Source organism: Pantherophis guttatus, chromosome 2 (assembly GCF_059756535.1).
Source record: "Pantherophis guttatus breed Tessera chromosome 2, ASM5975653v1, whole genome shotgun sequence".
In the NCBI taxonomy this organism is placed as follows: Eukaryota; Metazoa; Chordata; class Lepidosauria; order Squamata; family Colubridae; genus Pantherophis; species Pantherophis guttatus.
In genome coordinates, this window is record NC_142064.1 from 219242630 (window position 1) to 219270507 (window position 27878).

The following is a 27878-nucleotide window of genomic DNA, read 5'->3' on the forward strand; positions in this document are numbered from 1 at the left end:
CTAATTTAATTTAAGGAAATCTGTATTAATCCACATCAATATCCACAAGTAAATTATTATTTAAAATATTACACTAATGTAGAATACATTACATTTTTGGATTGCAAAAAGCTGTCTTATGGGATCATTTAGTTTAAAATACTGGGTTCCAAAAGCTTTTCAGATTTCAGCAAAATTATTTCTTGGAAATGCATATGGCTGAATCTAGGACATTTTGCATGGAAAAGACATATTCCACTATTAAGCTATAGCTTAATTTTATCCCATATCAGTTACAGAGAGGTAGCTAACAGCTTATTTAAATGAGAGTTAGGAAGGAATGCACTGAAATTTCACCTTAAATCGCTGGGAAGTCTTTTCAGCAACCATCTATCTGTCCTTGTTATATCCCAGCCATCACATATAATTAGGCTTTGGACACTATACAAGTGGTCAAACTATGAAGAGAGATAGAAGTCCATTAATAATTGGATTAACACCACCATACAAACATAGGTATAGGTTTGCAAGTATTATTGATAATTCAACCAAGTTTAACTTTTGTGTTACTTCTCAGTCTGCTTGCACTGACTGAATGATATGGCTAATTTATTGTCTTCTGCACTTCTGCTGCTGCCATCTACTGTATTATGGATGGGATTGCATGTACTTAATATGAAGGGGTTACGCTGGCTGATTTATTAGAAAACAAGAAGAAAAGCAGATTTAGCTGTTGTCATGGGGCCAACAAACATGGTAAAATGTGTGTGTATGTGTTTTTGCAGTGGAACATTTCATTTGAAATGATGAACTTTGAATGCTACTTTTCAAAATCCATGCACACATTTAGAAAAACACCTATGCATGAACACACATGTTTTGCATGGGCATGATTTGCTGCTTGACTGCATGTTTTTGAGAGATCGTTGTGTAGTAGTTTAGAACATTGAAATTTTGTTTGTTGTTCTTAGGAAATATATACACCCAATCAAGCTAAAAAAAGCAAATGAGCAAGATATGAGAACATTATTTTAATATCAAAGTGATAACACTATGAACCTTTAGAAGAGTTCTCATTGTATAATGAATTATACAATGCGGTATATGCATATATTGTATATGAATTATACAATGCAGTAATATGCACTGTTCAGTGCATATTACTGATTTTAATTAATGTTTTAAATGGTGTCTGAAAAACTCTGGGAGTTAAGTCTACACATCTTAAAGTTGCCAAAGTTGAAAAACACTGGTTTAATAATTCAGTTATTGCAGATACACGCAGCCATATATGTTTACTGCTTGAATGTTTTAAACCAGAAAATGCCATGTTCTAATTAGAACTTGGCATCTTTATAATTATAATAACCATATTCTTCCACATAGTTATTGTCCTTTCCATCTGTATCAGACAAACAATAAGTAGTTGTGCAGCAGTTAGTTCTTTCTCTCTGTGGGATGCTCAACTTACAGGATTCTTTATCAATACTGCCCATCTCTACATTCATCCTGTGTGTGAATGAAAAGTTTAGCACAACTGCTGAAAGCCGACATGATCTAGTAGTTGCAATCCTGAACTTTATCCAGAAAGACCCAGATTCAAGTTCCAATTCATGAAACTCATTGGGTGCCTAACCAGATAACCAGTCCTTATCTTGCTGCCCATTCTAGGTTTCCTTATTTAGGGAACTTGGAGGAGACTGTATTAAGCACACTGTGTTGAACACATAAAGTAAAAGGCAGGATATAACTCTAAATACAAATAAGAATCATTTATTTTAAAGGTAGAAGTATACTGGTCCCTCCAAAGATAAATTTATGCTATATTTTGTCTCTAAAATAATTAACACAAGCTCTCCTTGTTCTATGAGCATAAAAGTTATGTACCCATTCCAGAATAAAGGGAAATCACATAAATCAGAGGATATTTGAATGGTATAATTAATTGCTTGAGAAAGTACCAGTCTGGCAGCTGTAGCAAGCAGAAAAATCTACATATGCCAGGTTCAGATTATTTCCCTTGCAATTAAATCCAAGGCCCTTTTGTGGATGATAATTACTTTCTTACCCCTTTTACCAGCATTCTTCATTAACCCTAACCCTGAATATATTGCAAAGCGTATTATATCATTCCACATAACAGATGGGAAGATAACCTTATTGCAAAAGTAAATTGGAAGGTTACAATTTTGTTATAATTTGGGACAAATGTTTGCTTTAATAGAGGAAAAATAATTAGGAATGGTTACTTGTTTGAAGTGTTCACAAGGTTTTCAAAGGGCTACATCACAGTCAGATTATATCTTCCCCAGTTGACTGTGAGATATAGAGATTTCCTCCAGTGTTTTTGCACAAGCTCCTTCTCATTACGTACGATTGTGATAATGTTTCAGAAGACAATTGTAACATGAAAAGGATCAGAGGAAGAGAAATGAAGGAAATGGGTATTGGGTAGGTAGAGGTGGTATGGAGCACTGAGTTTTTTCCCTTCAAGTCTCATGAGTCCAAATATAAACCAGAATTATATTCCTGCAGACTTAATCCTAACTTTGTGAGATTTTGGTCCACATATATAATTTTTGAACCATGCTTGGATATATTATGGCCCCTCTGGTTATAAAATATGTCCCAGAAAAACTTCGGTAATCTCTTGACCTTCCTATTCTGTTTGGGATTCAAAAAAGGGGAGGAGTCTTAAACTTGGCAGATCACTGTGTATAGCTGGCTGGCAGCCTTCAATTTTAGTGATTCATAAATTTTGCAGCTTGGACCAAACTGTGAACAATGCGTTTTTAATCTAGCTGTTCTTCAAAATATCCACAAGGGCAATTCTTCCAGAAACAATGACATCTGAGGAGATGGTTTATTTTAAACAAGGACCAAGACAATAAAAGCTGTCAGAATTGTCCCTGGCAAAACTTGCTAAGACATAAAGTAGAAATGCAACTGGCACTTTATGCTGTAATTTAAAAGTTAATTTACTGCTTGCTCTGCTTTAGATGACAGCCTATCTTTGTGGACAGGCAAGAAAGTGCATTTATATTCTGGATGCTAAGATAATCCTTTTATCTGAATTGACATGTGCACCTATAATAATTATGAGTTGACTTTCAAGAGTTGTATTAATATATTTGTGCTAGCAATTGAAAATATTTTTGCTTGTGTCAGCCCATACATTCTTAAAGTGGTTACAGGCAATACAATCAGGATAGATCCAGATTATATGCCATGGTCCATCCCTCCATGGATTAGACCTGGTAACTGGAGTTTATACTTGAGGAACATCAGGTCTGTAGGGTAGACAGTGTCATTGATCCAAGGTTGCTAAAATGAAAAGACAGAATGTTGTGTGAGCTGAAAGCAGAGACAGAACTAACTTCTTATAACCCAGAAGTAAGTCACTGAGAAGGGTTCAGTAAGAAATTGTTCCAAGTGTTGCAACCATATATTGAAGACTCATAGCTCTCATCATATTAATGCAAGCATTGGGGAAAATATCATTTTGTGGAAAACTGTAAACTTCTGTTTCACTATACTTTGCAGAAGAATAATTTTGCACTATTGATAGTGCCTAGGATAATAACATTCTTTTCTTTTGTGCTTTTCTGCTTGTGCGCTAGGATTTTCTTTGCCTAGAATCCTGAACTATGATCTATTTGTACCTTTTAGGTGAGATCCATTCATTCGTTGTGTTGCTTCTACTACAGATTGTTACAGGACAGACCATTTCTAAAATAAAAATAATATTTGAGAGACACGTTCCTATGTTGTTTTTCAATAACAAATCTAATTATATTTTCATTATTTTGCAACAGCAAGCATGCAAGCAAGTGAGACCGAATCAGTGAATACAGAAAATGTGGCTGGTGAAGGAGAGACCACATGCTGTGGAAATTTGTGGTGAGTATATGATGGAACTCTTGAAAGCTTTTAGCCCAACACTCACTGGAGAAATGGACTGGACCAAGTTTTCTGAAACAAAAGTTCACTTTTATTTGATTGTAAGTCTTAACATAGCCAATTACATTAATCATGACTGCTTTATTCATTGCAAATTGTAAGAAAGAGTTCTCTGAAAGAGATTTTAAAAAAAAACAATATATTTTTAAATAGATCATCATCATATAGCAGACTGGAGCTTTTAAAGGCTAGCATTTGTATCCTACTGTATTTAATTTATATATAACAATTTGTAGGGTGTCCTAGCTCAGGGGTCCCCAACTTCCAGGCTGTGTCCCACAACTGGGCTGCGACCCGCTCAGAATTGGGCCATGGAACCGGCAGCAAGTGCGCATGCATCCTCACTTGCATGAGCACATGCACTCCATTTGCGTGAGTGGAGGGCATATATGCCTGCCCCTCACACAGAACCATCCCCTCCCCCCCCCCACTGGTCCGCAAAACTAGAAAGCTTGGGAAACACTATCCAAGCTGATAGAAATTGCACAGAAATATGAATATTATTATCATGAATTGGTACCTATTGGTTAGACCTACCCTAAATTTAGCCCAGTAATAAGCTCATAATAAATACATTACAATTCTGCAAGTATGATAGGTTGGCAAGTTTGTATGATTTAAATTTTGGAAGTTCATATTAAAATCACTATTCAAAATCCACATTCAGCTCTCTAATCCATTAGACAGTGTGTTAAATATTCTTCCCTGGCCTATAGTGTAGGCTTATTGTGAAGAAGCAATTTTTCAATTTTTTTTTTTTGAAAGGGTGCCAGATTAGAATTATGATGTTATTTCTCTTCCAGTAGTTTAATTAAAATCTCTTTCTAGATTGTTGAGTAAGAGCTTCAATGAAAATGTGCATTCATTATTTCAAAAAAGGTATAACTGTAAAACATAATTATGATAGTGGTCTATTAAGAGCAGTTAAGAAAGGCCATTATTATACAATTTATGCTTGTTGAATATGTCCATATCTAACGATATTTAAATCCAATATTTAAATAATTCCAATTCAGGTTTAAAGTGAAATGAGATATGTACATTCTTGTTTTATATTTTCTTTAAAATGTGTTTTCCTTTTCTTTTAGTCAAATTATCTCAAAATCCAAGTTCAGGTCAGTATTCTTTCCCTCTCACTTTCCTGCTATATATCATAATTCTGTGCTGATTATCTATAAATATTATGGGTGAATATGACTGATTTTTAAGATTGTGTTAATAAATATAAAAGGACTACATACATCATCACATTTTACTCTTTCCATTGTGCTGTTATAATAACTATAGCATATGCTTCTTTCTTTTTAAAGAAAGACAGAACTACAAAATAACTATTCAGTGTAACCCTCTTTTCTGAAAAAAAAAATGAAGGAGAGTAATTAATTGTTTTCTTGCTCAGTGATTTTTTTACTCCAAATTAATTTCACATCACATGATTGACAATATGACTTTCTGAAGACATCTGTGCATTTGAAATTCCTCAGGGGAAAAAAAAGCCACAAAGAGAGGCAGCAGAGCCATTTGCAGAGAAATTGGCATGCAGGAAAAAGATTATACATCTTCAATTTCCCTGCTTGTTCTTGTCAGTGTTGTTTTTCATAAAAAGAAGAGCTCCAGCAGTTTATTGTTACATCAAATTACATTTAAGGTGTAGCTTGGATCAAAGCCATCATCCAACAGATAATGAGGATTTCCTTCAGGCAGAAAAATGCCATTGAGAGCAACTATCAAATGATGTTATACATGGGGCAGGGGTGTGTGAGTATCCAGAGGAGACAGGAACCTCAACTCCATGCCCTAATTGCATAAGTGATTAACAATATCCTCTTAAGATGCCAACATAAGCCTTAACTTGAAAGTGCTGTGCTGGTTATTTCATTGACAATGGCAACGGTGGAAGACGATTTATGTGTCTCCCACAAATGCTGCTGTTCTGTGTTTCTTTAAGTTTTAGGATGGCAGATGATTAATATCATGATGTGTATAATGCATCTGAAAGAGCAAGAAGTCTTGCTGATTAGCTTACTAAGCTGTATGCTGTTCATAAAAGCACTCTATATAAAAATAGACACTATCAAGAAATAATCACACTGTTTGAAGAAGGGAATTCTGCTTGTCTCTGGAATGCCTGATCCATAAAAATCTTTTTTTGTTGTTGTTTAGATATATTTGCTGAAGAATTTGATATGATGGCTGTAGAGGTTGGGTTTTTTTGTTTGTTTTTAGTTGAGCCTCCTTTTTTTTTAATCTTACTATAACTTCAACCCTTGGCTGCTTAATGGATTATCTTAAGGATTGCTTAATTCTATTACTTTGCAAATAGTTGTTTATATCAAAATGTCCCATTGCTTATCCACAAAAGAACAGATAAAACAAGGGATCTGCAATAATGGAAACTAAACATTAACAAATTAATAAATAAAATAAATATATCCTCATTAATTTCATGGGCAGGGAATTTCCCCCCAAAATATTTTCTCTCTTAAACTGGCAATTCAAACAATCTGCTGGTTTATCTGCTGACAAAGAGAAAGAAAAAGGACTGAGAGATGGAAAGAAAACTTTGGTTTAACTAGAAGTATTAAAAGTTGAGTGGATTCTGACAGCTAAGGTTATGTAATGAGAAAAAAAGCAATGAAAATCCTGCAGAATGTATCTTCATATTGATATGACAAAAAATTATGTTGGAATATCATCCAATCAATCTTGGTGAAAAGCTGAAGATAAAACAATGGCATATTTTAAATGACATGTCCTTTATTGATTGGAAACTGCTGTTCCTGTCTTAATGCCTTATATCAGTGATGGCGAACCTTTTCAGCATCAAGTGCCAAAACTGGCACGCACGTGCATGTGCATGCACCAGAGTGCCAGAAACCCAAAGACGACCTGGCCAGAGTGCGCGTGCCTGTTTTTGGGCCGTTTTGGGCCATTTTTCGGGCTGTTTTCAGGCTGTTTTTCAGGTTGTTTTCAGGGCCATTTTCAGACCGTTTTCAGACTGTTTGGGGGGCCGTTTTTCCACAACGGCCTGAAAAATGACCCGAAAAATGGCTGGAAAACAGCCTGAAAACAGCCAGAAAAAGGCCTGGAAAATGGCCAAAAATGGCCTGAAAAGCTGTTTGTTTTTTAGCCCCTTTTTTGGCCATTTTCAGTCTGTTTTCTGGTGCTCTGGCACCCGCAAAGACCAGCTGGCCGGTGTGTGCTGGAAACCAGAAGAGCAGCTAGAGATGGCGCACATGCCCACAGAGAGGACTCTGTGTGCCACTCTGGCACGCGTGCCATAGGTTCGCCATCACGGTCTTATATGATCTTTTTCTTTTCAATCCCTGGCTTGTAGTTTTTCTGCCATTGTTTCCAAATGTAATTTGGTAGTTGGTTTCAAAATCTTGATGAACATTCATTCTTCTTACCAAAAATACAAATCTCGTCTCTGTAGGCACTCACATGGAACCATCCCCTTTTCCCCCCCCCCCCTTCCCCTGGTCCACAAAGCTAGAAAGTTTGGGAAACACTGTCCAAGCTGATACAAATTGCACAGAAATATGAATATTATTACCATGAATTGGTACCTATTGATTAGACTTACGCTAAATTCAGCCCGGTAATAAGCTCATAATAAGTACATTGCAACTCTGCAAGTATGATAGGTTGGCAAGTTTGTATGATTTAAACTTTGGAAGTTCATGTTAAAATCACTATTCAAAATCCACGTTCAGCTCTCTAATCCATTAGAACAGTGTTGATAAAATACTCTTCCTTGGCCTAATACAAATCTCATCTCTGTATGCACTGATTGATAAAAAGTAGAAACCTAACATTCAGAATTCTGAATTGCATCACATTGCATTGCATTCAGAATTCTTGTGTTTTAGTGGGAATGGGTATATTTTTCAATATCCTTCATGAAAAGCTCTTGAAAGAAAACTTTGCTGGACATTTTCATTTGTCTTTTCAACCAGAAGACAATCTGCTGAATGTTTGACATACATGATTTAGCCTTTCACTCAACTTACATTCAAAACAATTTACATTGCTAAAATAATGTTTTATGAGGACATTTGTGTGTGGCAGTTGATAAATGGAATTAATTATACTGTATTTTATAAATATAAAATGAACATTGTATACTTCATTTCAAAGAGGCAGCTTGTCAGAAACAAGAGCCAAATATTATGATTTTCTTTAAAAATGCATTCAAGTATTATTTCATGTTTTATTGATGACTTCTTTCATTAGTAATTGTCTCCTTTTCTTTGAGCAAATATTTACAAGCACAATAAAATGTCAGTCATATTTACAATACTGTACATCTTGCTTTATTTCTTAACTTAATCTTTATTCACATTACAACCTGAAGAATGCTAAAAGAAGCACTAGTATTTTTCCAATACATACATACATGCATACATGCATACATGCATACATGCATACATGCATACATGCATACAATATGTACTGACATAGATATAATTCATTTCTTAAAGCTTTCCAAAATTCTGCATTTATTACTCTGTCCAACTTAAACTTTAAAACTTGATCTTAAAATTCAAACTGTCAATATTACTTTAACTGGGCTTCAATTTGCTCTGATAGGAATTTTTATTTCCCTCCCTGGATATATTGATAACAGAAGTAGTTAAACTATGACTAAAGCTACACTGATAACCAAATACATTTCACCTTCAGTTTGAGGCTGGTATTCAAAAGAGCCAACCAAGTGTCCTCATATTTTTGACCATAGCTCCTGTAAGCCCCAGCCAGTATGCTCAGTGGCCTGTGATTATGAGACTTGCAATCCTAAGTAACTGAAGAACACAAAGTTTTTTACCCCTGGCTTTAGTAACAAGATGTGATATTTTCTGGATGTAAGCAGCAGATCTCTTCATACATCCAATGCTCAGTCTGAAATTTGATCTGTTCCCTGCAGACTTTCAGCCTCTACTAATTTCCGAGAACTATGCTTAATTCAAAGTCCTTCATGATTTTGTTCATGGTCAGAGTACTTAATGTGCTTGACTTTTGCAAACGGTTGCTTTTATTCTCTTGATTTCACTCATGGCCTTACATAATGGGGGTGTTTTTGCTTTGTGACAAGAGATATTCCCACCCAATTTAAAGCAAATATTCTTCTAGAGAGAAAGAAATGCTCTATGTTTGGATAAAGGGGACAGTAAATGGAGACATGTTTCATTTTATACGATGAAACTTGCGCAAAAAAGGTGGCCCAGCAATCTACAATTCCTTCCATGATTCTTCATTTGTTTTTCCTTTCACCCGATTGCTGAAGTTGCAGCTGCCCTTCAAGAGAGGATTAGGCCTCTTGCTTTCCAAATCAGTGATCTTGTGTAGGCCAGATCCACTTCAAAGAACCAGCAGGGGCTCTATGAATGCTGTTTGTTGCTGAATCTTGAAAGCCTGTTAGAGATTCTCTCTGCTCCATCTTCAAGTTAGAGTTTCTTTCTCATGTTTCCCTCTTTCTCAGAATTGAATAATCTTTTCTGAAAATCCCAATTCCTTCTCAATTCTTAAGGCCAGGCCTTCTTTCCTTTGCACCTGTCACAGCTGCTTTCTTTTTGAATCTAAGATTCCTAATATTCTATTCCTGCAGGTCCAATTCATCTCTTCTGCTTCCGGGTTCTTAGGGACGAGATCCATTCACAGATGTTTCTGTCACTGATATTCTGGTGTCTTGATTCGTATGAATGATTTAATCTGACTGTTTAGTAAACTACAGCTGAGCTAGGTCAACAGTCTTGTTTAGCTATCTTGAACCCTTATTTGTTTAACTTGGAATATGAATCGGTGTAGGAAATCCTTATCATGGAAAAACATGTTAAAAGCCCATATTCACTTTGTTGCCTTTCAGCAAAATGAATAGAATTTATTTATTTTATTTATTTATTTATTTAATTAATTTATATACCGCCCTACTCCTGAAGGACTCAGGGCGGTGAACAGCCAAACAGTAAAAATACATAGATACAAAATCTAAAAACAAAGTAAAATTGAATTAAACAAATTTGGCCCAAACGTATTAAAACCCCAATCATTTAAAAAATCAATTAAAATTTGTGTAATTAAAAAGAGGGAAAAGATTAGGCCAGGCCCGCCTGGTGGAATAAAAAGGTCTTAAGAGCGCAGCAGAAGGTGCGCAGATCCGGGATCCTCCGTATCTCCAGGGGGGGAGCTCATTCCAGATAGTAGGTGCCTCCACAGAGAAGGCTCTCCCCCTAGGGGCCGCCAGTCGACATTGTTTGGCTGATGGCACCCGGAGGAGTCCCTCTCTATGAGAACGTACTGGCCGGTGGGAGGCTATTGGTGGTAGTAGGCGGTCCCGTAAATAACCAGGTCCTAAGCCATGGAGCGCTCTAAAGGTGGTAACCAAAACCTTGAAGCGCACCCGGAAGACCACCGGGAGCCAGTGCAACTTGTGCAGGAGAGGTGTTACATGGGAATGCCATGTCGCTCTCATTACCACCCGCGTGGCCGCATTCTGCGCCAGTTGGAGCCTCCGGGTGCTCCTCTACACCTCATGTAGAGAGTGTTACAATAGTCCAGGCGGGAGGTGACGAGGGCATGAGTGACCGTGCGTAGTGAGTCCTGATCCAGAAAGGGACACAACTGGCGAATCAGGCGAACCTGATGAAAAATCTTCCCAGTCACGGCCGTCAAGTGCTCTTCTAAAGACAGCCGTGAATCCAGGAGGACGCCCAAGTTGCGAACCCTCTCTGTGGGGGGCCAATGATTCGCCACCAATAGTCAGTGATGGCACCAACTGACTATATCGGGACGTCGGAAACCACAGCCACTCGGTCTTGGATGGGTTGAGCCTGAGCCTATTCCTCCCCATCCAGATCCACACGGCCTCCATTGTTCAATTGCCTGAACATTAAGCCTATTTTTAGCTGTGGTTACAGTACTCTCATCTTACTACTACTGTCATTTCCAGAAGTAACCATAATATTGATATGGGGTATTTTTTCTGGATGTTTGAGCCATTTTCTGTTCTCCAGATCTACAAATATTCACATTAAAAATGTGTTTGTACTGGACTTCCGGTGGCACCGCAGGTGCCGAGGATGCTCTTTTCTTGAGCGCCAGCCCCGCGATCTCGTAAAGCCGCAAGAACAACACAAATCAGCTGTCTAGCAGCTTGAAAACTTTCTCCCCGGGAAAGGGGAGGAAGAGAGCAGACGGGCGTAGGTAGAGCTCCCCAAGGAGCCCAGGAACAATTCTGGGGCTCAAAGGGTGAGAGCTCCCTGGAAGCCAACAGAGCTCCGGATCCAGGACATTTCTGCTTCAAGCAGAAGAAGACGCCGCGACCACCCCTGCAAACAATGCTTGGAATAAACATCATTCGGAAGCAGGCTGAGAAAATTCAGGAGAGATTAGATCTGCAAGTACTGAACTTTAACTCCAAATGTGTATTACTTCCTTCTGACTTATTAAGGGGAGAAAGTGAAACCAAGATGGCGATTGAGCTTTAATGGGGCATGAAAGCAAAAGTTAAAAAGGAAAGTTTCTTTTAGTGTTGGCAGCCCCTGTTCAAAATTAGAGATTTGTGTAAAAAAAAAAAAGAAGATCAAAAATCACAGTAGTGATTTTTTAAAAAAGGATTGATATTATTTAAAGACTGATTTCTGGATTTGGTGGATCTATTGTTCTGGCAACTGATTAAATTTAAATTGGAAACCAAAAATGGCTTCAAAACAAATTAAAGCTATTGTCCCCAAAAGTGCTGGGACTTCACCAGCTCAAACGTCCAGATTGCAATCTCTCTCTGCTCCAATGGAACCAACAATATTAACATTTGAAATGTTGCAGGAAGCCCTCAAAACACAAGCCTTTATTACAGAAAAAAAAATTGCTTCAATGTTTCAGGAGCAAACTTGAGAAGTTGCTGAAGAAATAGCTCAGGTCAAAGAGACTATTCAAAGATGAAACCAAGAAATTAGAGAAGATATTATTATGGCAGTACAAGGATTGGCAGGACACATTGAAGCAATAGATGAAAAAGTGGAAGAAATTAAGCAGTCTAATGAGAACTTGGAAAATAAAATGGGGGAGGTCCAGGACAAGATGGAAAGAGCAGAGGCTGATGTGATAATGATACAATATAGAGACATGGAATTTGCTCTGAGAATAAGAGGCCTCAAGGAAAATAAGCAAGAGAGAGATCTTTTCAGAAGCATTTGCACAGATAATGGAAGATCAAAAAGCAAATTTTGAATGGCAAATTGACAAAATTTATCGTGTCAATTCATGGGTGGCCAGACAGAAACATATACCAAGAGACATTGTAGTTTATTTTACAACAAGGAGATTACGCAATGAAATCCTACAAGTCACTTTTAAAAACAAACTTCAAGTGCAGGGGCAGGAGGTTTTAACACTGAAAGAAATTCCCCGCAAAATGTTGAGAGCCAGAAAGGATTATGCCTTTCTGGTGGAAGAACTGAGATACCGTCAGATACAGTATAGATGGGAAGTTCCAGCTGGTCTAGTGGTGAATTATTCAGGAGAAAGATACCGTCTCAATTCAGTGTGGAAGGCAAGAGATTTCTATACCAATGTATTAAAGGCTGGATGCCCTCAGCCCCAGGAAGCTAGAAGGAAGACGGAAATAGAGGGGGCAAGAAAGGGGGAGAAAGAAGAATTGTTGGCACAGGCCCAAAAAGCTGATTTGATTATTCAAGAAGAATTAATACAATTTTTGACTACTGTTCAAGCTTTGGAGATAGAAGAACCTAAGGATCAAAGACAGACTCGAGCGGCAGCCAAGCGTCAAGAAGAATTAAGACTGCAGAAACTTCAAATGATTCAAGATACTACAAAAACAGAAGCAGTGGGAGGAGCAAGGCCAAAAAGTAAAATGCATGGAGATTTCCAGCAGATGCTCCAAGTGCTTCAGGGGGCCAAGAATGGCAACTAGATTTTTGACCTGGAATGTTAATAGCCTAAATTCACCACAAAAGAGGAGAAAAATATTTCATTATTTGAAACAGTTTTAAAATGATGTAATTTGTTTACAAGAGACTCATATCAGAAGTAAAGATCAAAAATACTTAATAAATGCAAGGTTAGGTATGCAACATTTTGTTGCATCTGCTCCTGAGAAGAAGAATGGTATAGTTATATACCTAAAAAAAGACTTAATTGCCAAATTAATTGAAGCAGATGATCAAGGAAGATTTATAGCAATTGAACTTTTAATAAAAGGAGAAAAAATACTTTTAATTGGAGTCTACAACAGGAAAAATTTTATAAGCTTTTACATTCCAAGTTATTACAATGGGACTATAAATCATGTATTTTATTGGGTGATTGGAATGGAGTTTTGGACACTAAAAAAGATAAGAAGGGGCTCTTGCAGAACATTTCAACGCGTGCCAGATTGCCAAAATCGTTTTTTGAAATGATGGAGGATATGGAACTGAGAGATATCTGGTGAGAGAGAAACCCCGAAGAGAAAGACTTTACCTTTTTTTCTGATAGACATCAATGTTTCTCAAGGATATATTTTATATTAATTACAAATGATTTCTTTTCCAGAGTAAAGAAGACGAAGATTTGTCCAAGAGTTTTAAAGGATCATAGTCCAGTCTGGATGGAATTAGAGTATGGAAGGGGATCTAAGAGGTCTTGGAGGTTAAATGAAAATCTGTTTAGATATGAGGAAAATGTAAAAGAATGTAAAAAATTTATGAAATAATTTTTTATTATAAATATGCATAAGGGTACACCTATGGAAATGGTTTGGGATGCAAGCAAAGCATATATGAGAGGCATTTTGATATATTTGAATAATAAATATAGACGCAAACAGGAAAAAAAGGAAGGATTTAGAAGAGGAAATCAGAAAAAAAAGAACAAGCTTTGATATTGAATCCAGCAGATAAGAAAATAAAAGAGGCAATTAATTTATTGCGAGGGCAATTTAATATGTTAATGGCAGATCAGGTCGCAACTAATTTGCAGTATGCTAAACATAATATTTTTTGTAATGCTAATAAACCAGGGAGGTGGTTAGCATATTTGTTAAGCAAAAAACAAAAGTCACGGACCATAGAGAAAATAGAATATAAAGGTAAAGAGGTTTATCAGCAAAATATGATTAAAAAAGCATTTTTAGAATTTTATACGAGATTGTATGCTGGTGATAAAATTCAAGGTACAGATATAGATAGATATCTACAGAAAGAGAATATTCCTACAATTACAAAAGGGAGGGTTTAAATCAACCAATAACCACTGAGGAGATTATGTTTGCAATTAAGCAGTTGAAAGTGGGTAAAGCTCCTGGGACGGATGGCTTGACAGCTGCTTATTATAAACATTTGCAGTTAGAAATGGTGGGACCACTTAAAGAATTATTTACTAATATTCAATCTGGAGGAGATGTACCCCCATCTTGGAGGACAGCTTATATTTCTTTGATTCCAAAGGAGGAGCAAGACCACACCCAGCCAAAAAACTATAGGCCCATATCACTCTTAAATACAGATTACAAGATTTTTGCTAAAATATTAGCAAATAGGTTAATGACAGTCATGCAACAAATGATTCATAATGATCAAACTGGTTTTATAAATGGTAGACAAATGAAGAGTAATGTAAGGCAAGTTGTTAACCTATTGGAGTATTTGGGGAAGAACAACCAAATCCCTGCGGTGCTGATATTTCTTGATGCAGAGAAAGCATTTGATCGATTGAATTGGCAATTTTTATTGAAAATAATAGAAAAGATGCAGTTTGGGGAACATTTCACAAAATCTATTAAGGCAATATATCAGAAACAAACAGCGCAAATAATAATTAATGGTAGTTTAACAGATACTTTTAATATAGAAAAAGGAACAAGACAAGGATGCCCTTTGTCTCCATTATTGTTTATTTTGACTTTGGAATTTTTGTTAAGTAAGATACGTGGGTCGGACAAAATAAGTGGAATTAAGATTAGGCAGTATGACTATAGATTACGAGCATTCGCAGACTATTTGGTTGTTACTTTAACCCAACCATTACAGTCGGTTGTAGGTCTAATGGATATAATTAATCAATATGGACAAGTATCTGGATTTAAAATAAATGCAGGAAAAACGAAGATAATAACTAAAAATATGACTATAAATCAAAAAGAAGAATTAGAAAGACTAATAGGATTTGAAATTGTAAAAAAAGTTAAGTATTTTTTTTTTTTAATTTGATTTATATGCCGCCCTTCTCCGGAGACTCAGGGCAGCTTACAATGCGTTAAGCAATAGCCTTCATACTTTTGTATATTTATACAAAGTCAGCTTATTGCCCCCACAAACTGGGTCCTCATTTAACCTACCTTAGAAAGGATGGAAGGCTGAGTCAACCTTGAGCCTTGGAGAGATTCGAACCAGCAGTAAATTGCAGGCAGCTGTGTTAATAACAGGGTGCTTTAAACCACTGTAGTACCAAGGCTCTTGGTAGGGGTCTATATTATGACATCAAATGCGAAATTATTTAAGTATAATTATGATCCGTTGTGGCAAAAAATACAGAGAGAGATGGAAAACTGGAAAAAATTACAATTATCCTTGTTAGGAAGAATAGCAGCAGTAAAAATGAATGTTTTGCCTAAGTTTTTGTTTCTTTTTCAAATGATACCAATACTTAAAAAAGATGAGAATTTGAAGATATGGCAGAAGGGTATTAATAATTTTATTTGGGCAGGGAAGAGACCAAGGCTAAAACAAAAAATAATGCAGGATACACGTGAAAGAGGAGATCTCAAAATGCCTAATTTAAGACTTTATTATGAGGCAGCTGTTCTATCAGCAATGAGTGATTGGATGAATTTAACAGAAGAAAGAATATTGAATATTGAGGGATATGATTTGGTTTATGGGTGGCATGCTTATTTATTATATGATAAGAAAGTGGACAAGACTTTTAAAAGTCATATATTAAGGAATGTTCTATTGCGTGTCTGGAAAAAGTACAAGTATAAACTAAACGAGAAGTTACCATTGTGGGCAATACCCAGACACACGATAGAGAATATAAGTGTAGAGCAAAGGCAAGATGTGATTACATATAAAGAACTTCTTAACAAGGAAAGAGGTATACTACAATTAAAATCTTTGAATCAACTAAGAGAAGAAAGGACAATTCGAACATGGTTTCAATATGTACAGTTGCAAGCTAGATGGAGAGAAGATCAGAAAATTGGTTTTCTGCAAAATGAGAACTTGGTAAAACAGATTAGAGATCAAAGTCAAATGCATATAAAAAGGTTGTATAATGCATTGGTAGAAATAGATTCAGAAACGGAGTTAGTTAAGTACTGTATGATAAAGTGGGCACAAAATATTGAAGAACCAATAATGATGGAAACATGGGAAAAAATATGGGTTAGAAATGTGAAGTTCACGCAAGCCCAAAACTTAAGAGAGAATTTTTATAAAATGTTTTATAGATGGCATCTGGATCCTAAAAAGCTAGCCTGTATGTATCCAAGTGCACAACCTAAGTGTTGGAGATGTGAATGTGATGATGCCACGTATTATCATATATGGTGGACATGTAAAAAAATTAAGGCATTTTGGATAAAAATACGGTGGAGTATTCAAAATATTCTCAAAAAGAAGGGTGGGAGAGGGGTGGGAGGGGGGAAATTGTTGTAATGATTGTTAAAACTTTTTAAATAAAAAAAAATGTGTTTGTACTTTGGAAATAGTTACTCCTAAAATCTAAGGTTCAATCTAATTCTACCTAGGTCTTCGTGATTACAGTACCACATTTGCTGAGGTGGGATTGGTGTAGGATAGGGTTACCTCTATAGGGTTACCTCAATAAGGTTGGCATGGGATAAGCATGGAATAGGGTTACCTCTGTTTTACCCAGCATTTGGGTAATAAATACTGGGTAGAATAGAGGTAAGGTGGGCGTCTCGTGGGAGGACTTCTGCCAGAGATTTTTGCCAAAACATAGGATTTACCTTGATTTCATCAGCTGCATGAATGATTATTTTTAAATTCAAGGTTGTATTATTGATTTTCCTGTGTTTATTCTATGCTGTACTGCATTTGCTATAATTATCACAAATCAGTTTGATATTTTTAATTAAAAAATGAAATAAAATGCTATAAATAAAGGAAATTTATATGAAGCTTGAAGGTCAACATTGCTGCTGCTATCCAGGTCTCACAATGACTGGACTGGCTGCTTGTAGCTCAATATATACGTAGCAGATTAGAAAACAAATACATATATAGATTGAAAAACTCTATAGAGAGTTAACAGAGAAGCAGATAAAATCTGTATAAAACATTTAGAATATGTGACAGTGTCAATTGGATATGTCTTCCTTAGTTCAACCAAGCATGAATCAGGTCATACATGTAACCAAACTACTTTAAAATTCATTCTCGCTTGCATATTTTTTATGAGAAAAAATATCAATACATTTATACACACTCAGATACAGTGTATCTTCTGTCCCAAAAACATCTCTGTGTGATAGTGGAATTCATCCCTACTGTGGCATATGGAGGATCCCAGACATATACATGACAGGATTTCTAGTTGAGGATGTGGGAAAGATGTGGGAAACATTTTTAAAAATGTTCCTTTCTCCAAACATCTTATGGAGCGGGCCCAATAAAGGAGTGCAAAATCTGCCCTATGTGCATTGCTCAATGGTTGCTCATGGATTATTTCAATAAGCTTTATGTAAGTTATCTCTAAAAACAGTTTAGAAATTTCCTGAATGAAACTGCCAGTTTGTGTATTAGGTAAAGCATGTCAGCATATTAAGGTGCAATAATGTTATAATCTGCATTAGCTGTTCATCCATTTTTGGAGACAGTTCGCAACATAGTTCTGACTTTAAGCAAATATAAGCTCAGAGAGTTTAATGTTTGTTCCCCTGCCTGGCATTCAAAGGGGGCACTTAAAACATATTGCCAGAAGCAAAGCCTTGCCATCAAGGCATCAAAGCAGTCATGTCCACAAGAAGACATGTACAGTTCCCTCAAAGTTTGTCCCTGGTCTGCATGTCAATGTTCATGTATGGACTGTACTTTCTCTGGGGTCACCAGTCAAGTGAAGTAGTTGGCATCCATGTCCGTATACAGACAGCCAAGATCAGTCTTTTGGGTAACTCTTTCAATTGCTGCTACTGTTGCTGCTTTAATACTTAAAGTAGAGGATTCTTTGGTCCAGCCAGTATGCTTCACAAGGGTGTAGTGCTTATGGGCACAGAAATCCAGCCAAATCCTAGTCCTGACTCCTGACCTGTATTGAGAACCTATAGATCCTTCTCACTTACAAACCTTCCTTTTCCATCATCTACTAGGTGTGAAAGTAGGTGTCATGATAGCATCAAAATAATGGGACTATGTTTAAAAGTCGGAATTCATTGTCTAATTTTATTCTGTATTTTAATGTTTCTGCATTTTAGCCGACGCTGGCGTCGATGGAACCGTTTCAGTCGAAGACGATGCAGAGCTGCTGTAAAATCTGTTTCTTTTTATTGGTTAGTCATTGTCCTGGTCTTCCTAAACACATTAACTATCTCATCTGAGCATTATAATCAGCCTGACTGGCTAACAGAAATACAAGGTAAAACAAAAATACTTTTCTTGTTTCTTATTATAATAAATGAAAAACACTTTCACTTTCCTTTTTTGTATATCTTAGTCTATGTTGTTCAATTTATGGTAAATACCAGTGAGGTGACATGAGCCAATGGTGCGTAGTGGGTGAGTTGCTGGGATGGGAACTGGGAGACTGTAAGTTCTAGTCCTCCCTTAGACATGAAAACTATTTGGGTAACCTTGGGCCAGAAACTCTCTCAGCCTAACAGTTGGTTGTTGTGGGAAAATAGGGGATGAGAGAACTATATACCTAATCATGAGTTGTAAAAAAATATATGATATAAATCTAATAATAAAAGAAAAAAAGGCTTTGGAAGACTATCTGAAAGACAGTGAAGAAGATACACTGAAACTAGTACATCATGAAGGCTTACTGAATTCCAGAGAGACCAAATTTGACTATGAGAAAGACCAAATAAAGAGCAGAAAATAAAGTATTACAGTACATAGCCAATACATATAAAAACTACCAGAAAAAGCAGATAACTACAAGACCTGGCAATGGCTAAGAGCAGCAAAGTAGAAGAAAGAGAAGTGCTAATTGATTAAGACCAAGCTTAAGAACAAATGCATACAAAACCAGAATTGAGAAGATAGCAAATGCTATCTCTGCAAAGAAGCTGAAGAAACAGTGGCCCACCTAGTTAGCTGCTGCAAGAAGATCACAGATCACACAGATTTATTACAAACAACAGGATGACAAGGTAACAACAATAGATTATTGGAACATCTGCAAGAAAGAACTGATGGGATCACAAAATAAACAAAGTAATAGAAAATAAAGAAGCTAAATTCCTCTGGGACTGTAGAATTCAAACAAACAAGCGTGTGTTACATAACATCCAAGATTTAACAACGGCAGCATAATCCTATGGCAATACTTTTTAACACCAACAAACAACAGTATGTGCTTATCTCATGTCCATGGGAAGGACTTGATAGGCCAAACCCAGTGTAAACATCTGATTGACTATGCAATGAACCAAGATAATAATTGGACAAAAATGCGAAATCAAGTCTCAACATCTGGTTGACTGAGCAGTCAACAACAATATTAAATAAACATGTGTTACTAATGTAGTAATGAAGAGATCTGCATCATTTTGTAGTGGGGAGCCAAAAAGTTAGAGATAATAGGAAGTATTCTTTTTATTAATAATTTGTATTAAGCCTGTTTTCTTCTTAAAATCCTAAGAAATTAGACCATAGCAATTCTGGGTTGTTGTTGTTTTTTTGTTTTTTGTTTTGTTCCAACATCATCATTTTGGAAGTCTTTTTGGGTTGGGGACAGGAGGGCTTACAAAAACCTACATATAGGTTGTAGGTTTCCATAGCTGAACTTAGTCAAATTCCACTGAACTTTTATTGTAGATTAATATCAATTTAATCATAGTCTAATGCACAAGTAGGCAAACTTTTCTTCCATAAAGGGAAAAAATTGTGCCCTATCTCTGCCTCTATGGCCATGGCAGGCAGACTGCAGGCCAAAGAGTGCAATGGCCATTGGACAATGTTGGTGTGCTAGCAAGGAGACTACTGATAGGCTGTTGCTGCCATCCAGGATGCCCCTGCCACAATGATATCTTTGACTAGGAGCTCTGCTGAGCCTTGGGTCTGGCAGAGAATGGGCAATCTCCTACTCTTCCCATTCTTAATTTGTACAAAAGCAGGCAGTCTGGCAGATTTGGATCAAAAGCTGTTGTTTGGTGACTACTGGTCTAGTGGTCTAGTCTAGTCAAGTAGTCTGGTGGTTGACATTCGTTATGAGTGCCAAAAAGATTTCTTTGGTCTAGTACAGTTTTTTTTTTTTTACTAAGTCAGAGTTGTACCAGGGGAAATACTTTCATGGGCCAGATTCTGGTTTACAAGGAGCAGTTCCAGTTAACTTGTAGAGCTCTTCTTTATGAACCATCCTGATCAGTTCTGTCCTTTGGCTCTATTTAGATGGTTGTTGCCCAAGTAGACTGTAACTATAGGAACTGTACATATTGATGTCAAATCTTTGGTTGTTAAAATCATGTCCATATTGAAAGTTAATATTCAATACATTGTAAGAAGAAAATGTAACTATACAATATAATGGTCTAAATGCCTGTATTATTATTTCATGTATTGGTTATTCATCTTAATTTGGGGTTTTGGGATAAAGAGGGAGAAACAGAAAAAATTAATTGCTCATATTAGATGTAAGACACGAAACTGAACCTGAAACTCATTAATCGATTTAATTTCTTGAATATTTTCCCCCCAGATATTGCAAACAAAGTCCTTCTGGCTTTATTCACCTGCGAAATGTTAGTAAAAATGTACAGTCTTGGGCTGCAGTCTTATTTTGTGTCCCTTTTTAATCGTTTTGACTGCTTTGTGGTCTGTGGCGGCATTGTTGAAACCATCCTGGTAGAGCTGCAAATTATGTCCCCTCTTGGAATTTCAGTTTTCCGCTGTGTCCGTCTCCTCCGTATTTTTAAAGTCACCAGGTAAGAGAAACTTATTCTTACTTTTCTTGGTGCTGAGTTTTACTGACCCTTGTATGACCCGCTGCTCTTTTGTAATATTTCATCATGCACTGTTCTTTTACGGTTTTTTTTTCTGTTAACACACACATTTTAATTTGTAGGCACTGGACATCCCTGAGCAACTTGGTAGCATCCTTGTTAAACTCAATGAAGTCCATTGCTTCACTGTTGCTTCTGCTTTTCCTCTTCATCATAATCTTCTCATTGCTTGGAATGCAGCTGTTTGGAGGCAAATTTAATTTTGATGAAACTCAAACAAAACGGAGCACCTTCGATAATTTCCCACAAGCCCTTTTAACTGTATTCCAGGTAACTTTATTCACCCACTATAAAACATTTTTTTAAAATCTGTGAACAACAACACTGTCTAAGTAATCCTGTCTCCTAAAATAAAAATAAAAGTCACTTATCACAACGATAATTCCTTCTGTTTATGTTAAATAGCATTTTGCCCATTAAAAGTCAATCTTTGGTAATTTTTGCATCATTTTGTACCATTTGTTCATATCACGTATTCAATCTCTCTATGCAGCATAGCTTTTATGTTAACATCATTAATATTAAGTTGTCTTTGTTCATCCAAATACAGCTAACAAAACAGTTATTAATTGCAAAGTTCTTCTGTAATGGTTAATTGCTTTTTACAATTGTTTATATTGTGTACATTTTAAGTCTGTACCTTGGTAAGTTACTCCTATTTATGATCCAGAGCTTTAGCTTAAACATTCTTTTTTTTTCATACGAAAAAAAGGTTGCTTAATTTCTTTGCTAAAATCTAGGCCTGTCCATTTTTGCCTACAATGTTCCACAAGCATAAGTCCACTCACTTCTTGTTTTCTCCCCTAAATTCATATATGTACATTAGTATCTTCACTGACAACCTGTTTAGTATTATAGATAAGGAACTGGACCTGGTTTGAGGAGTTTCAGACCTTATTTGATCCCAAAGTTCATTAGATGACTTCAGGCCAGTAATTCTTAGCCTAACCCTTCAAAAGATTGTCACCACATAGATAAAATCAGTGGCAAACCCCATGCTTATTACTTCAGCTTCCACAGACAAAACAAACCATAACAGGAAAAAATGCTATGAATTATTGGAGAAAACAAGTAAAAGTTATCATACTGAATCTAAACTGAATATTTGAAAACAATATTGTGTTAATTTTCCTAACCAATCTTGAAGGACCAATGCTTTAGAATTCAGGATCGTGAGCTCTTTTTTAAGGCTACTTATTACAATAGAAATATTGTATAAAGGTTCCTAATATGCTCAGTTTAATCAGCACCTTCACAGTTTTATTTAAGGGACTCAGTTATAATGGCAATGGGTGCACTGTTGGGAGACCTGAAAGAACAATTTAGGACTGGAAAATCTATCTAGATGGTTGCTATGAATTGAAAACAATTTGATAGCACATAACCAAATTTAATGTGCCATTATTTTAATCCAATTTAAAAATTAGCTTTCTTGCCAAGGGCAATTGCTTTGGGACGTAATGATAACCGAGATGCTCACATTTCAGCTCTTCACAATGAAAGGATTAGAAAACTCATCATTATATTTAGCCAGATATATAATTGTTAGTCTTGTTAGTCTGTTAGTCACTGGAGCAAGTCACACTTTAATTTAATTAGATGACTTACTTAAAGAAACCATACTGTAGTTAAAATCAGCCACAATTCAGGATTCAACTTGACTTTTGCAACTCGGTGCTGCACTATGAAAAGTTTTAAAAGTAATGACCAACATTTGAATTGGTCACAGACGCCTAAGGGTACTATTCTATACAGGACTGTAGGATAGCCTCCTCAGCAATCCTGCTTCAGCATTTATATTAGTTTGCAGTTTCCAGATTGTCTTCAAAAGTAGATCCATGTAGAGCACATTATACTAATCTAATCAGATGGTGATGAGAGTGTAAATATTGCCAAAGCATTCTGGTCAAGGTTATATCACAATCAGCATACCAGCCAGAGCTATTCAAAGCCCCCCTTTTATAAATCTGCTTTCTTCCATGCAACACACATAGCATTCCCTCCATCATTTTTACCACAGTAACTCTATGGGGAGGGTACACTGAGACTGGGACTGACCCAAAAGGATCTTCTAAGCTTCATAGTAGAGAATGTAGTTGCACGTAGGTTTTCCTGGTCCTTGTTCATTTAATCTATCACACTATGTCTCTTAGCCCAGGTTGATTTTGAGTGATCTTGAGTGATCTTAAGACAATGACAAAATATTTCAGGATTTCAAAATCTCACAAATAACTTTTTTTAAAAATGAGGAAAGGTAATTTGGGAATTTTTCTTGAGGTTCTGACTGTAGCCAGATCCTGTGGAATATCCTGGCTTAATAGCTTTAGTATTATGGAACAATTATTAGTAAAATAAACCCAACTTCCAGACTTGCTGTAAAAACTGCTGAGATAATTTATGCAGGGAGTTTTAAAGGCTTAAGATTTGTTACGTTGGTTTCCTATTTTAGGTTGGATTTATTTTGGATCAATTTCTATAATTATCTACTTTGCTATTTCAAAATGTAGATTTAGGAATTATGTGAATTGAAGCTCTCCATGTCTGAAGGGCAGCAGACTTGGAAAAGACTGCATTAAATAAATGTCAGAAATGTTAGGTTGATATGTCCCATTTGTACAAGCAAGTGAAAATATATATATATATATATATATTTATATATATATATATAAAACTGTTGGAATTCATTATGATAGAAAATACAGTGTCATAGAAATAGTCCCAAATGTCCATACTTCTTTAAAAAAAATGTTTTTTTCATGAAGCTATGCCCAAAAAATTTAATTAAGTATATATGTAAGAATATTTAGCAATCTTGGAGTTACAGTGTCTAACTCCAATTTAACATTTTTTCTTCCCCATAAACTCAGTGGGATGTTCATCTGCTGCTATCAATATTAATCTGAGATAAACCATTTGAAATATTTACCTCCATTAACAAAGTTATTTTTCTTGGAGTATTCCAGGGTATTTAATGGTATTCAAACAAAAGTATGCCTTAGTTTGCAGAAGAATGAAATAATGCGTTCAGAAATAAAGAGTGTCATCAATCTTATAAAATAAAATGCAATTATATAAAGGTTTTGCTGATTTGTTTTCCTCTGATGTGAAAGGAGCTATTAATTTTTTTTTAATGATATGTCCTAATTCACTAATTCATTTTTTAGATTCTAACAGGTGAAGATTGGAATGCTGTTATGTATGATGGCATTATGGCATATGGAGGCCCATCTTCATCAGGAATGGTAGTCTGTATTTACTTCATCATCCTCTTCATATGTGGTAACTGTATCCTTTCGTTTTAAAAACTGCATCCATCCTCCCAAGTCATGGAAGGGACATTGAAAGGGCATGAATGTCATTCTGTCTGTCTGTCTGTCTGTCTTTCTATCTATCTTCCATGTTCTAATTTCAGATAAGTCTCATTATTCTAACTTCTCAAATGAATATGTGAAGAAGACTGCATTCTTGTCTTCTTATCAGTCATTTATAATTAAGCACTGGTTAAAGTTCTTAAAGGTTTAGAAGCAGGACCATGGGAATTTTTTAAAAAGGCTATATTCCAAATGGCTCAATAACACTTTTTCTCTTACGATCAGTGGTGGGTTCTTCCCGGTTCGACCTGGTTCTCCTGAGCCGGTAGCGGTGACGATATGACATCACTGAACCGGTTCTGCCTCCCAACCCCCACCCCCCACGTTATTCTTACCTTTTATTTGGCCCCACCCCCGATCTATAGCTGCCTCCTGAGTCCCAGCTGATGGCTAGAGGGAAAAAAACTGTTTAAACTCTTGCCGCGGAGCTTCAAAGGGCCGCCCTACAGCTGATCAGTGTTAAAAGAAAACAAATGAGTAGACCAGTGCCTGCAAAAATACATGAGTAGACCAGTGCCTGCAAAAATAAATGGGTAGACCAGTGCCTGCAAAAATACATGAGTAGATCAGTGCCTGCAAAAAATAAATGGGTAGACCAGTGCCTGCAAAAATACATGAGTAGATCAATGCCTGCAAAAATACATAAGTAGATCAGTGCCTGCAAAAAATAAATGGGTAGATCGGTACAGCTCTTGCAAGCAGTTAAAAGCCAGGTAGACCAGTACCTCTGTTAAATCCTAAATAATTGTCACATGACCATCAAGCCACGCCCACAAAATAAGCCATGCCCACAGAACCAGTAGTAAAAAATTTTAGAACCCACCCTGCTTACAATACACAGTATTGTATTTCCCTTCTTATGAATTGTAGATCCAGGAACAAGAAACATGCTACAGCCTATAGCGCCCAAGCATGCCTAATCCTGATTGTGCTCCTTCTACTATTCACATTTTATAGTTTTTCCCCCCCTGAAACATGAAAAAAGCAAATGAATATTGTGGTTTTGGCTATATAGTGGCCATAGGTTAGGCTTAAGTAAGTGCAATATGTTATTGAGAGAGAGAGAGGGAGAAACTTAAAACTCTCTCATGGGCCAGTGGACAGAAGGGAAAGGAACCCTTATATCCACATTTTTCTTAATAAAGGAAAAGTCACTCACCATCAGCTGAGATCATCACATATGCTTTGGATTTTGAGCTTATCAGAAATGAGAGAAAAATCACGGTTTTTTCCCTTTTATTCCTAAAGTATAGGCTGTTACCCACAGTGTTGCTTTGCACACAGTAATGGTACTCATTTCAGTGGCATGCAACTGAGAGGAAGTGGAATTCAATAGTTCCACCTGTACTGGGCTTGCAACAATAGAGGAATTATTGTTTTCCTGTAAATCACTCAGTTACTACAGTGGTTGTTCTCCTTTATTCTTCTGCCAGCGCAGTTAAAACCATGAGCTTTATATTCTTGTCTAGGTAAATCATGTTCTAGTCTTATTGCAATTAGTCCTCTGAGCCATATGTTGGCAAGTAATCAGATAGATAAGCCTCTGTAGTAAATTACTATCATTTGTTCAAGCAACTAATAAATATACAACTTAAAATAATTTTAAAAGCAGTAATACGAATTAAGATGAAATACTACTGAAACTGGTAGCGAACTTCAAAGCACAAAGCACATGCCTGTCTCTACTGCTCCCATTTCTTCCCAAAAAAGCTTATGATCCCAAGCTTGCCCTGCCCAGCACTCATCTGTGGGAGTAAGGTCTGATTTTCAATCCAGTGCTCTCAGCAAGAACCTTTTAGATCCTACTGACTACTGTTAAATTAATCTCCATGGGTGTCCTGCTCAGCCTATTCAGAGCTCAAATTTGGAAGGCTACAAATTCAGCCCAAAACAGCATATTTCCAATAGTTTGCAACCAACTAAAAACCATCTACTGATAGACCCATCCAGATGATAAGTAAAAGTCAGCACCATGATAGAAAAAAATGTAAAACAAATGTAAAAGTTTCAAAACAAATCTATGAAGGTGGAGTAAATAGATTAAGAGTACAGGAAATGCAAGAAACTGCAAGATATTTGGATCAGTGGTGGGTTTCAAATTTTTTTACTACCGGTTCTGTGGGTATGGCTTGGTGGGCGTGGCATTGCTTGGTGCGCGTGGCTTGGTGGGCGTGGCAGAGGAAGGATACTGTAAAATCTCCATTCCTACCCGACTCCAGGGAGAGGTTACTGCAAAATCCCCATTTCCTCCCGATCAGCTGGGACTTGGGAGGCAGAGAACAGATGGGGGTGGGGCAGTCAGAATTTTTACTACCAGTTCTCTGAACTACTCAAAATTTCCGCTACCGGTTCTCCAGAACTGGTCAGAACCTGCTGAAACCCACCTCCGATTTGGATGCAGTTGATGACATCATTCAAAGTAGAAGATGAAAAGGTTGAAGAACAAAAGACACTGTGAGTGGTATTTGTGAATTTGAGGGGATGTTTCCATGTCAGAGAAGAAAAGCTACTGGGGAAGAAAAATGAGTTTATGAGAACAACAAATTGGCATGAAAATCAGCAACTGTTTTTTGAATTTTGTAGAGTTTTATATTCATACTTCTATTTTAATAAATAAAAATAAAACGGAAATGTCCTTTTATTCTGGTTTGCGCAAGGAACCTCCAAGTCAAATTGTAAAATAGCTGTCACAATTGAATAGTTACTGTTGAATAACCAACTAACAGGAGAACTTGCATTGATTGTTTAGTATCCTTAAAATGATTTCAATTAGATATCCTGTTAAATGTCTTCTTGGCTATTGCGGTTGATAACCTGGCAGATGCTGAAAGTCTGAACACAGCTCAGAAAGAAGAAGCTGAAGAAAAGGAGAGAAAAAAGAGTGCCAGGTACAGACAAAATCACCCAAGATATGTACATTTTTGTAGTTTTCTTCATTTTCTCTTTTCATTCTTTTGAAAGAGAAAATTTGGATAGTATAAGTAAGAGTAGAAAACTGGTGCAAAGTACACTGTATATCCAAGGAATTTATTATTATGTTATTTGCAAAACATATAGGCATAGAAAGAATTCTTTGAAAGAATCTCTACCAAAATTCATCCATATGTGCAAATCATCAGGGTATGAATGGTTGTAAAAAATGAGGCACAAACTACAAATAATGTTGCTGCAATTACGTGTTCAGAAATTGCCTCATCTGTCCATGAATCCATTTACCCATCCATCTGGAAGAAGAATAGGATTTTAAAAACAAAAAGGGGAAGCTGCTGAACAATTTAAAATCAGAGTGGCCGTAGTCTGTTATGTAATTTGAATTTAGGGCCACCCGGATCATCATGCTCTCCCATCAAGAGTATTAGAGTATGGTCTAATGGTTAAGGCAC

The 27878-nt window shown here is 36.4% G+C and overlaps 1 protein-coding gene across 19 annotated transcripts in view; it reads left to right on the forward strand.

The window, feature by feature from the left end:
* Nucleotides 1–27878, forward strand: part of CACNA1D (calcium voltage-gated channel subunit alpha1 D) — a 240478-nt gene that overhangs the window by 135323 nt on the left and 77277 nt on the right. For all 19 annotated transcript variants that reach the window (XM_087887838.1, XM_087887840.1, XM_087887842.1 and 16 more), the window contains exons 10-16: nucleotides 3795–3879; nucleotides 5028–5054; nucleotides 18374–18534; nucleotides 20821–21046; nucleotides 21187–21394; nucleotides 24289–24409; nucleotides 27269–27383. In XM_087887838.1, the coding sequence (XP_087743964.1) occupies nucleotides 3795–3879; nucleotides 5028–5054; nucleotides 18374–18534; nucleotides 20821–21046; nucleotides 21187–21394; nucleotides 24289–24409; nucleotides 27269–27383 (943 nt within the window). The remainder of the gene's footprint in view (nucleotides 1–3794; nucleotides 3880–5027; nucleotides 5055–18373; nucleotides 18535–20820; nucleotides 21047–21186; nucleotides 21395–24288; nucleotides 24410–27268; nucleotides 27384–27878) is intronic.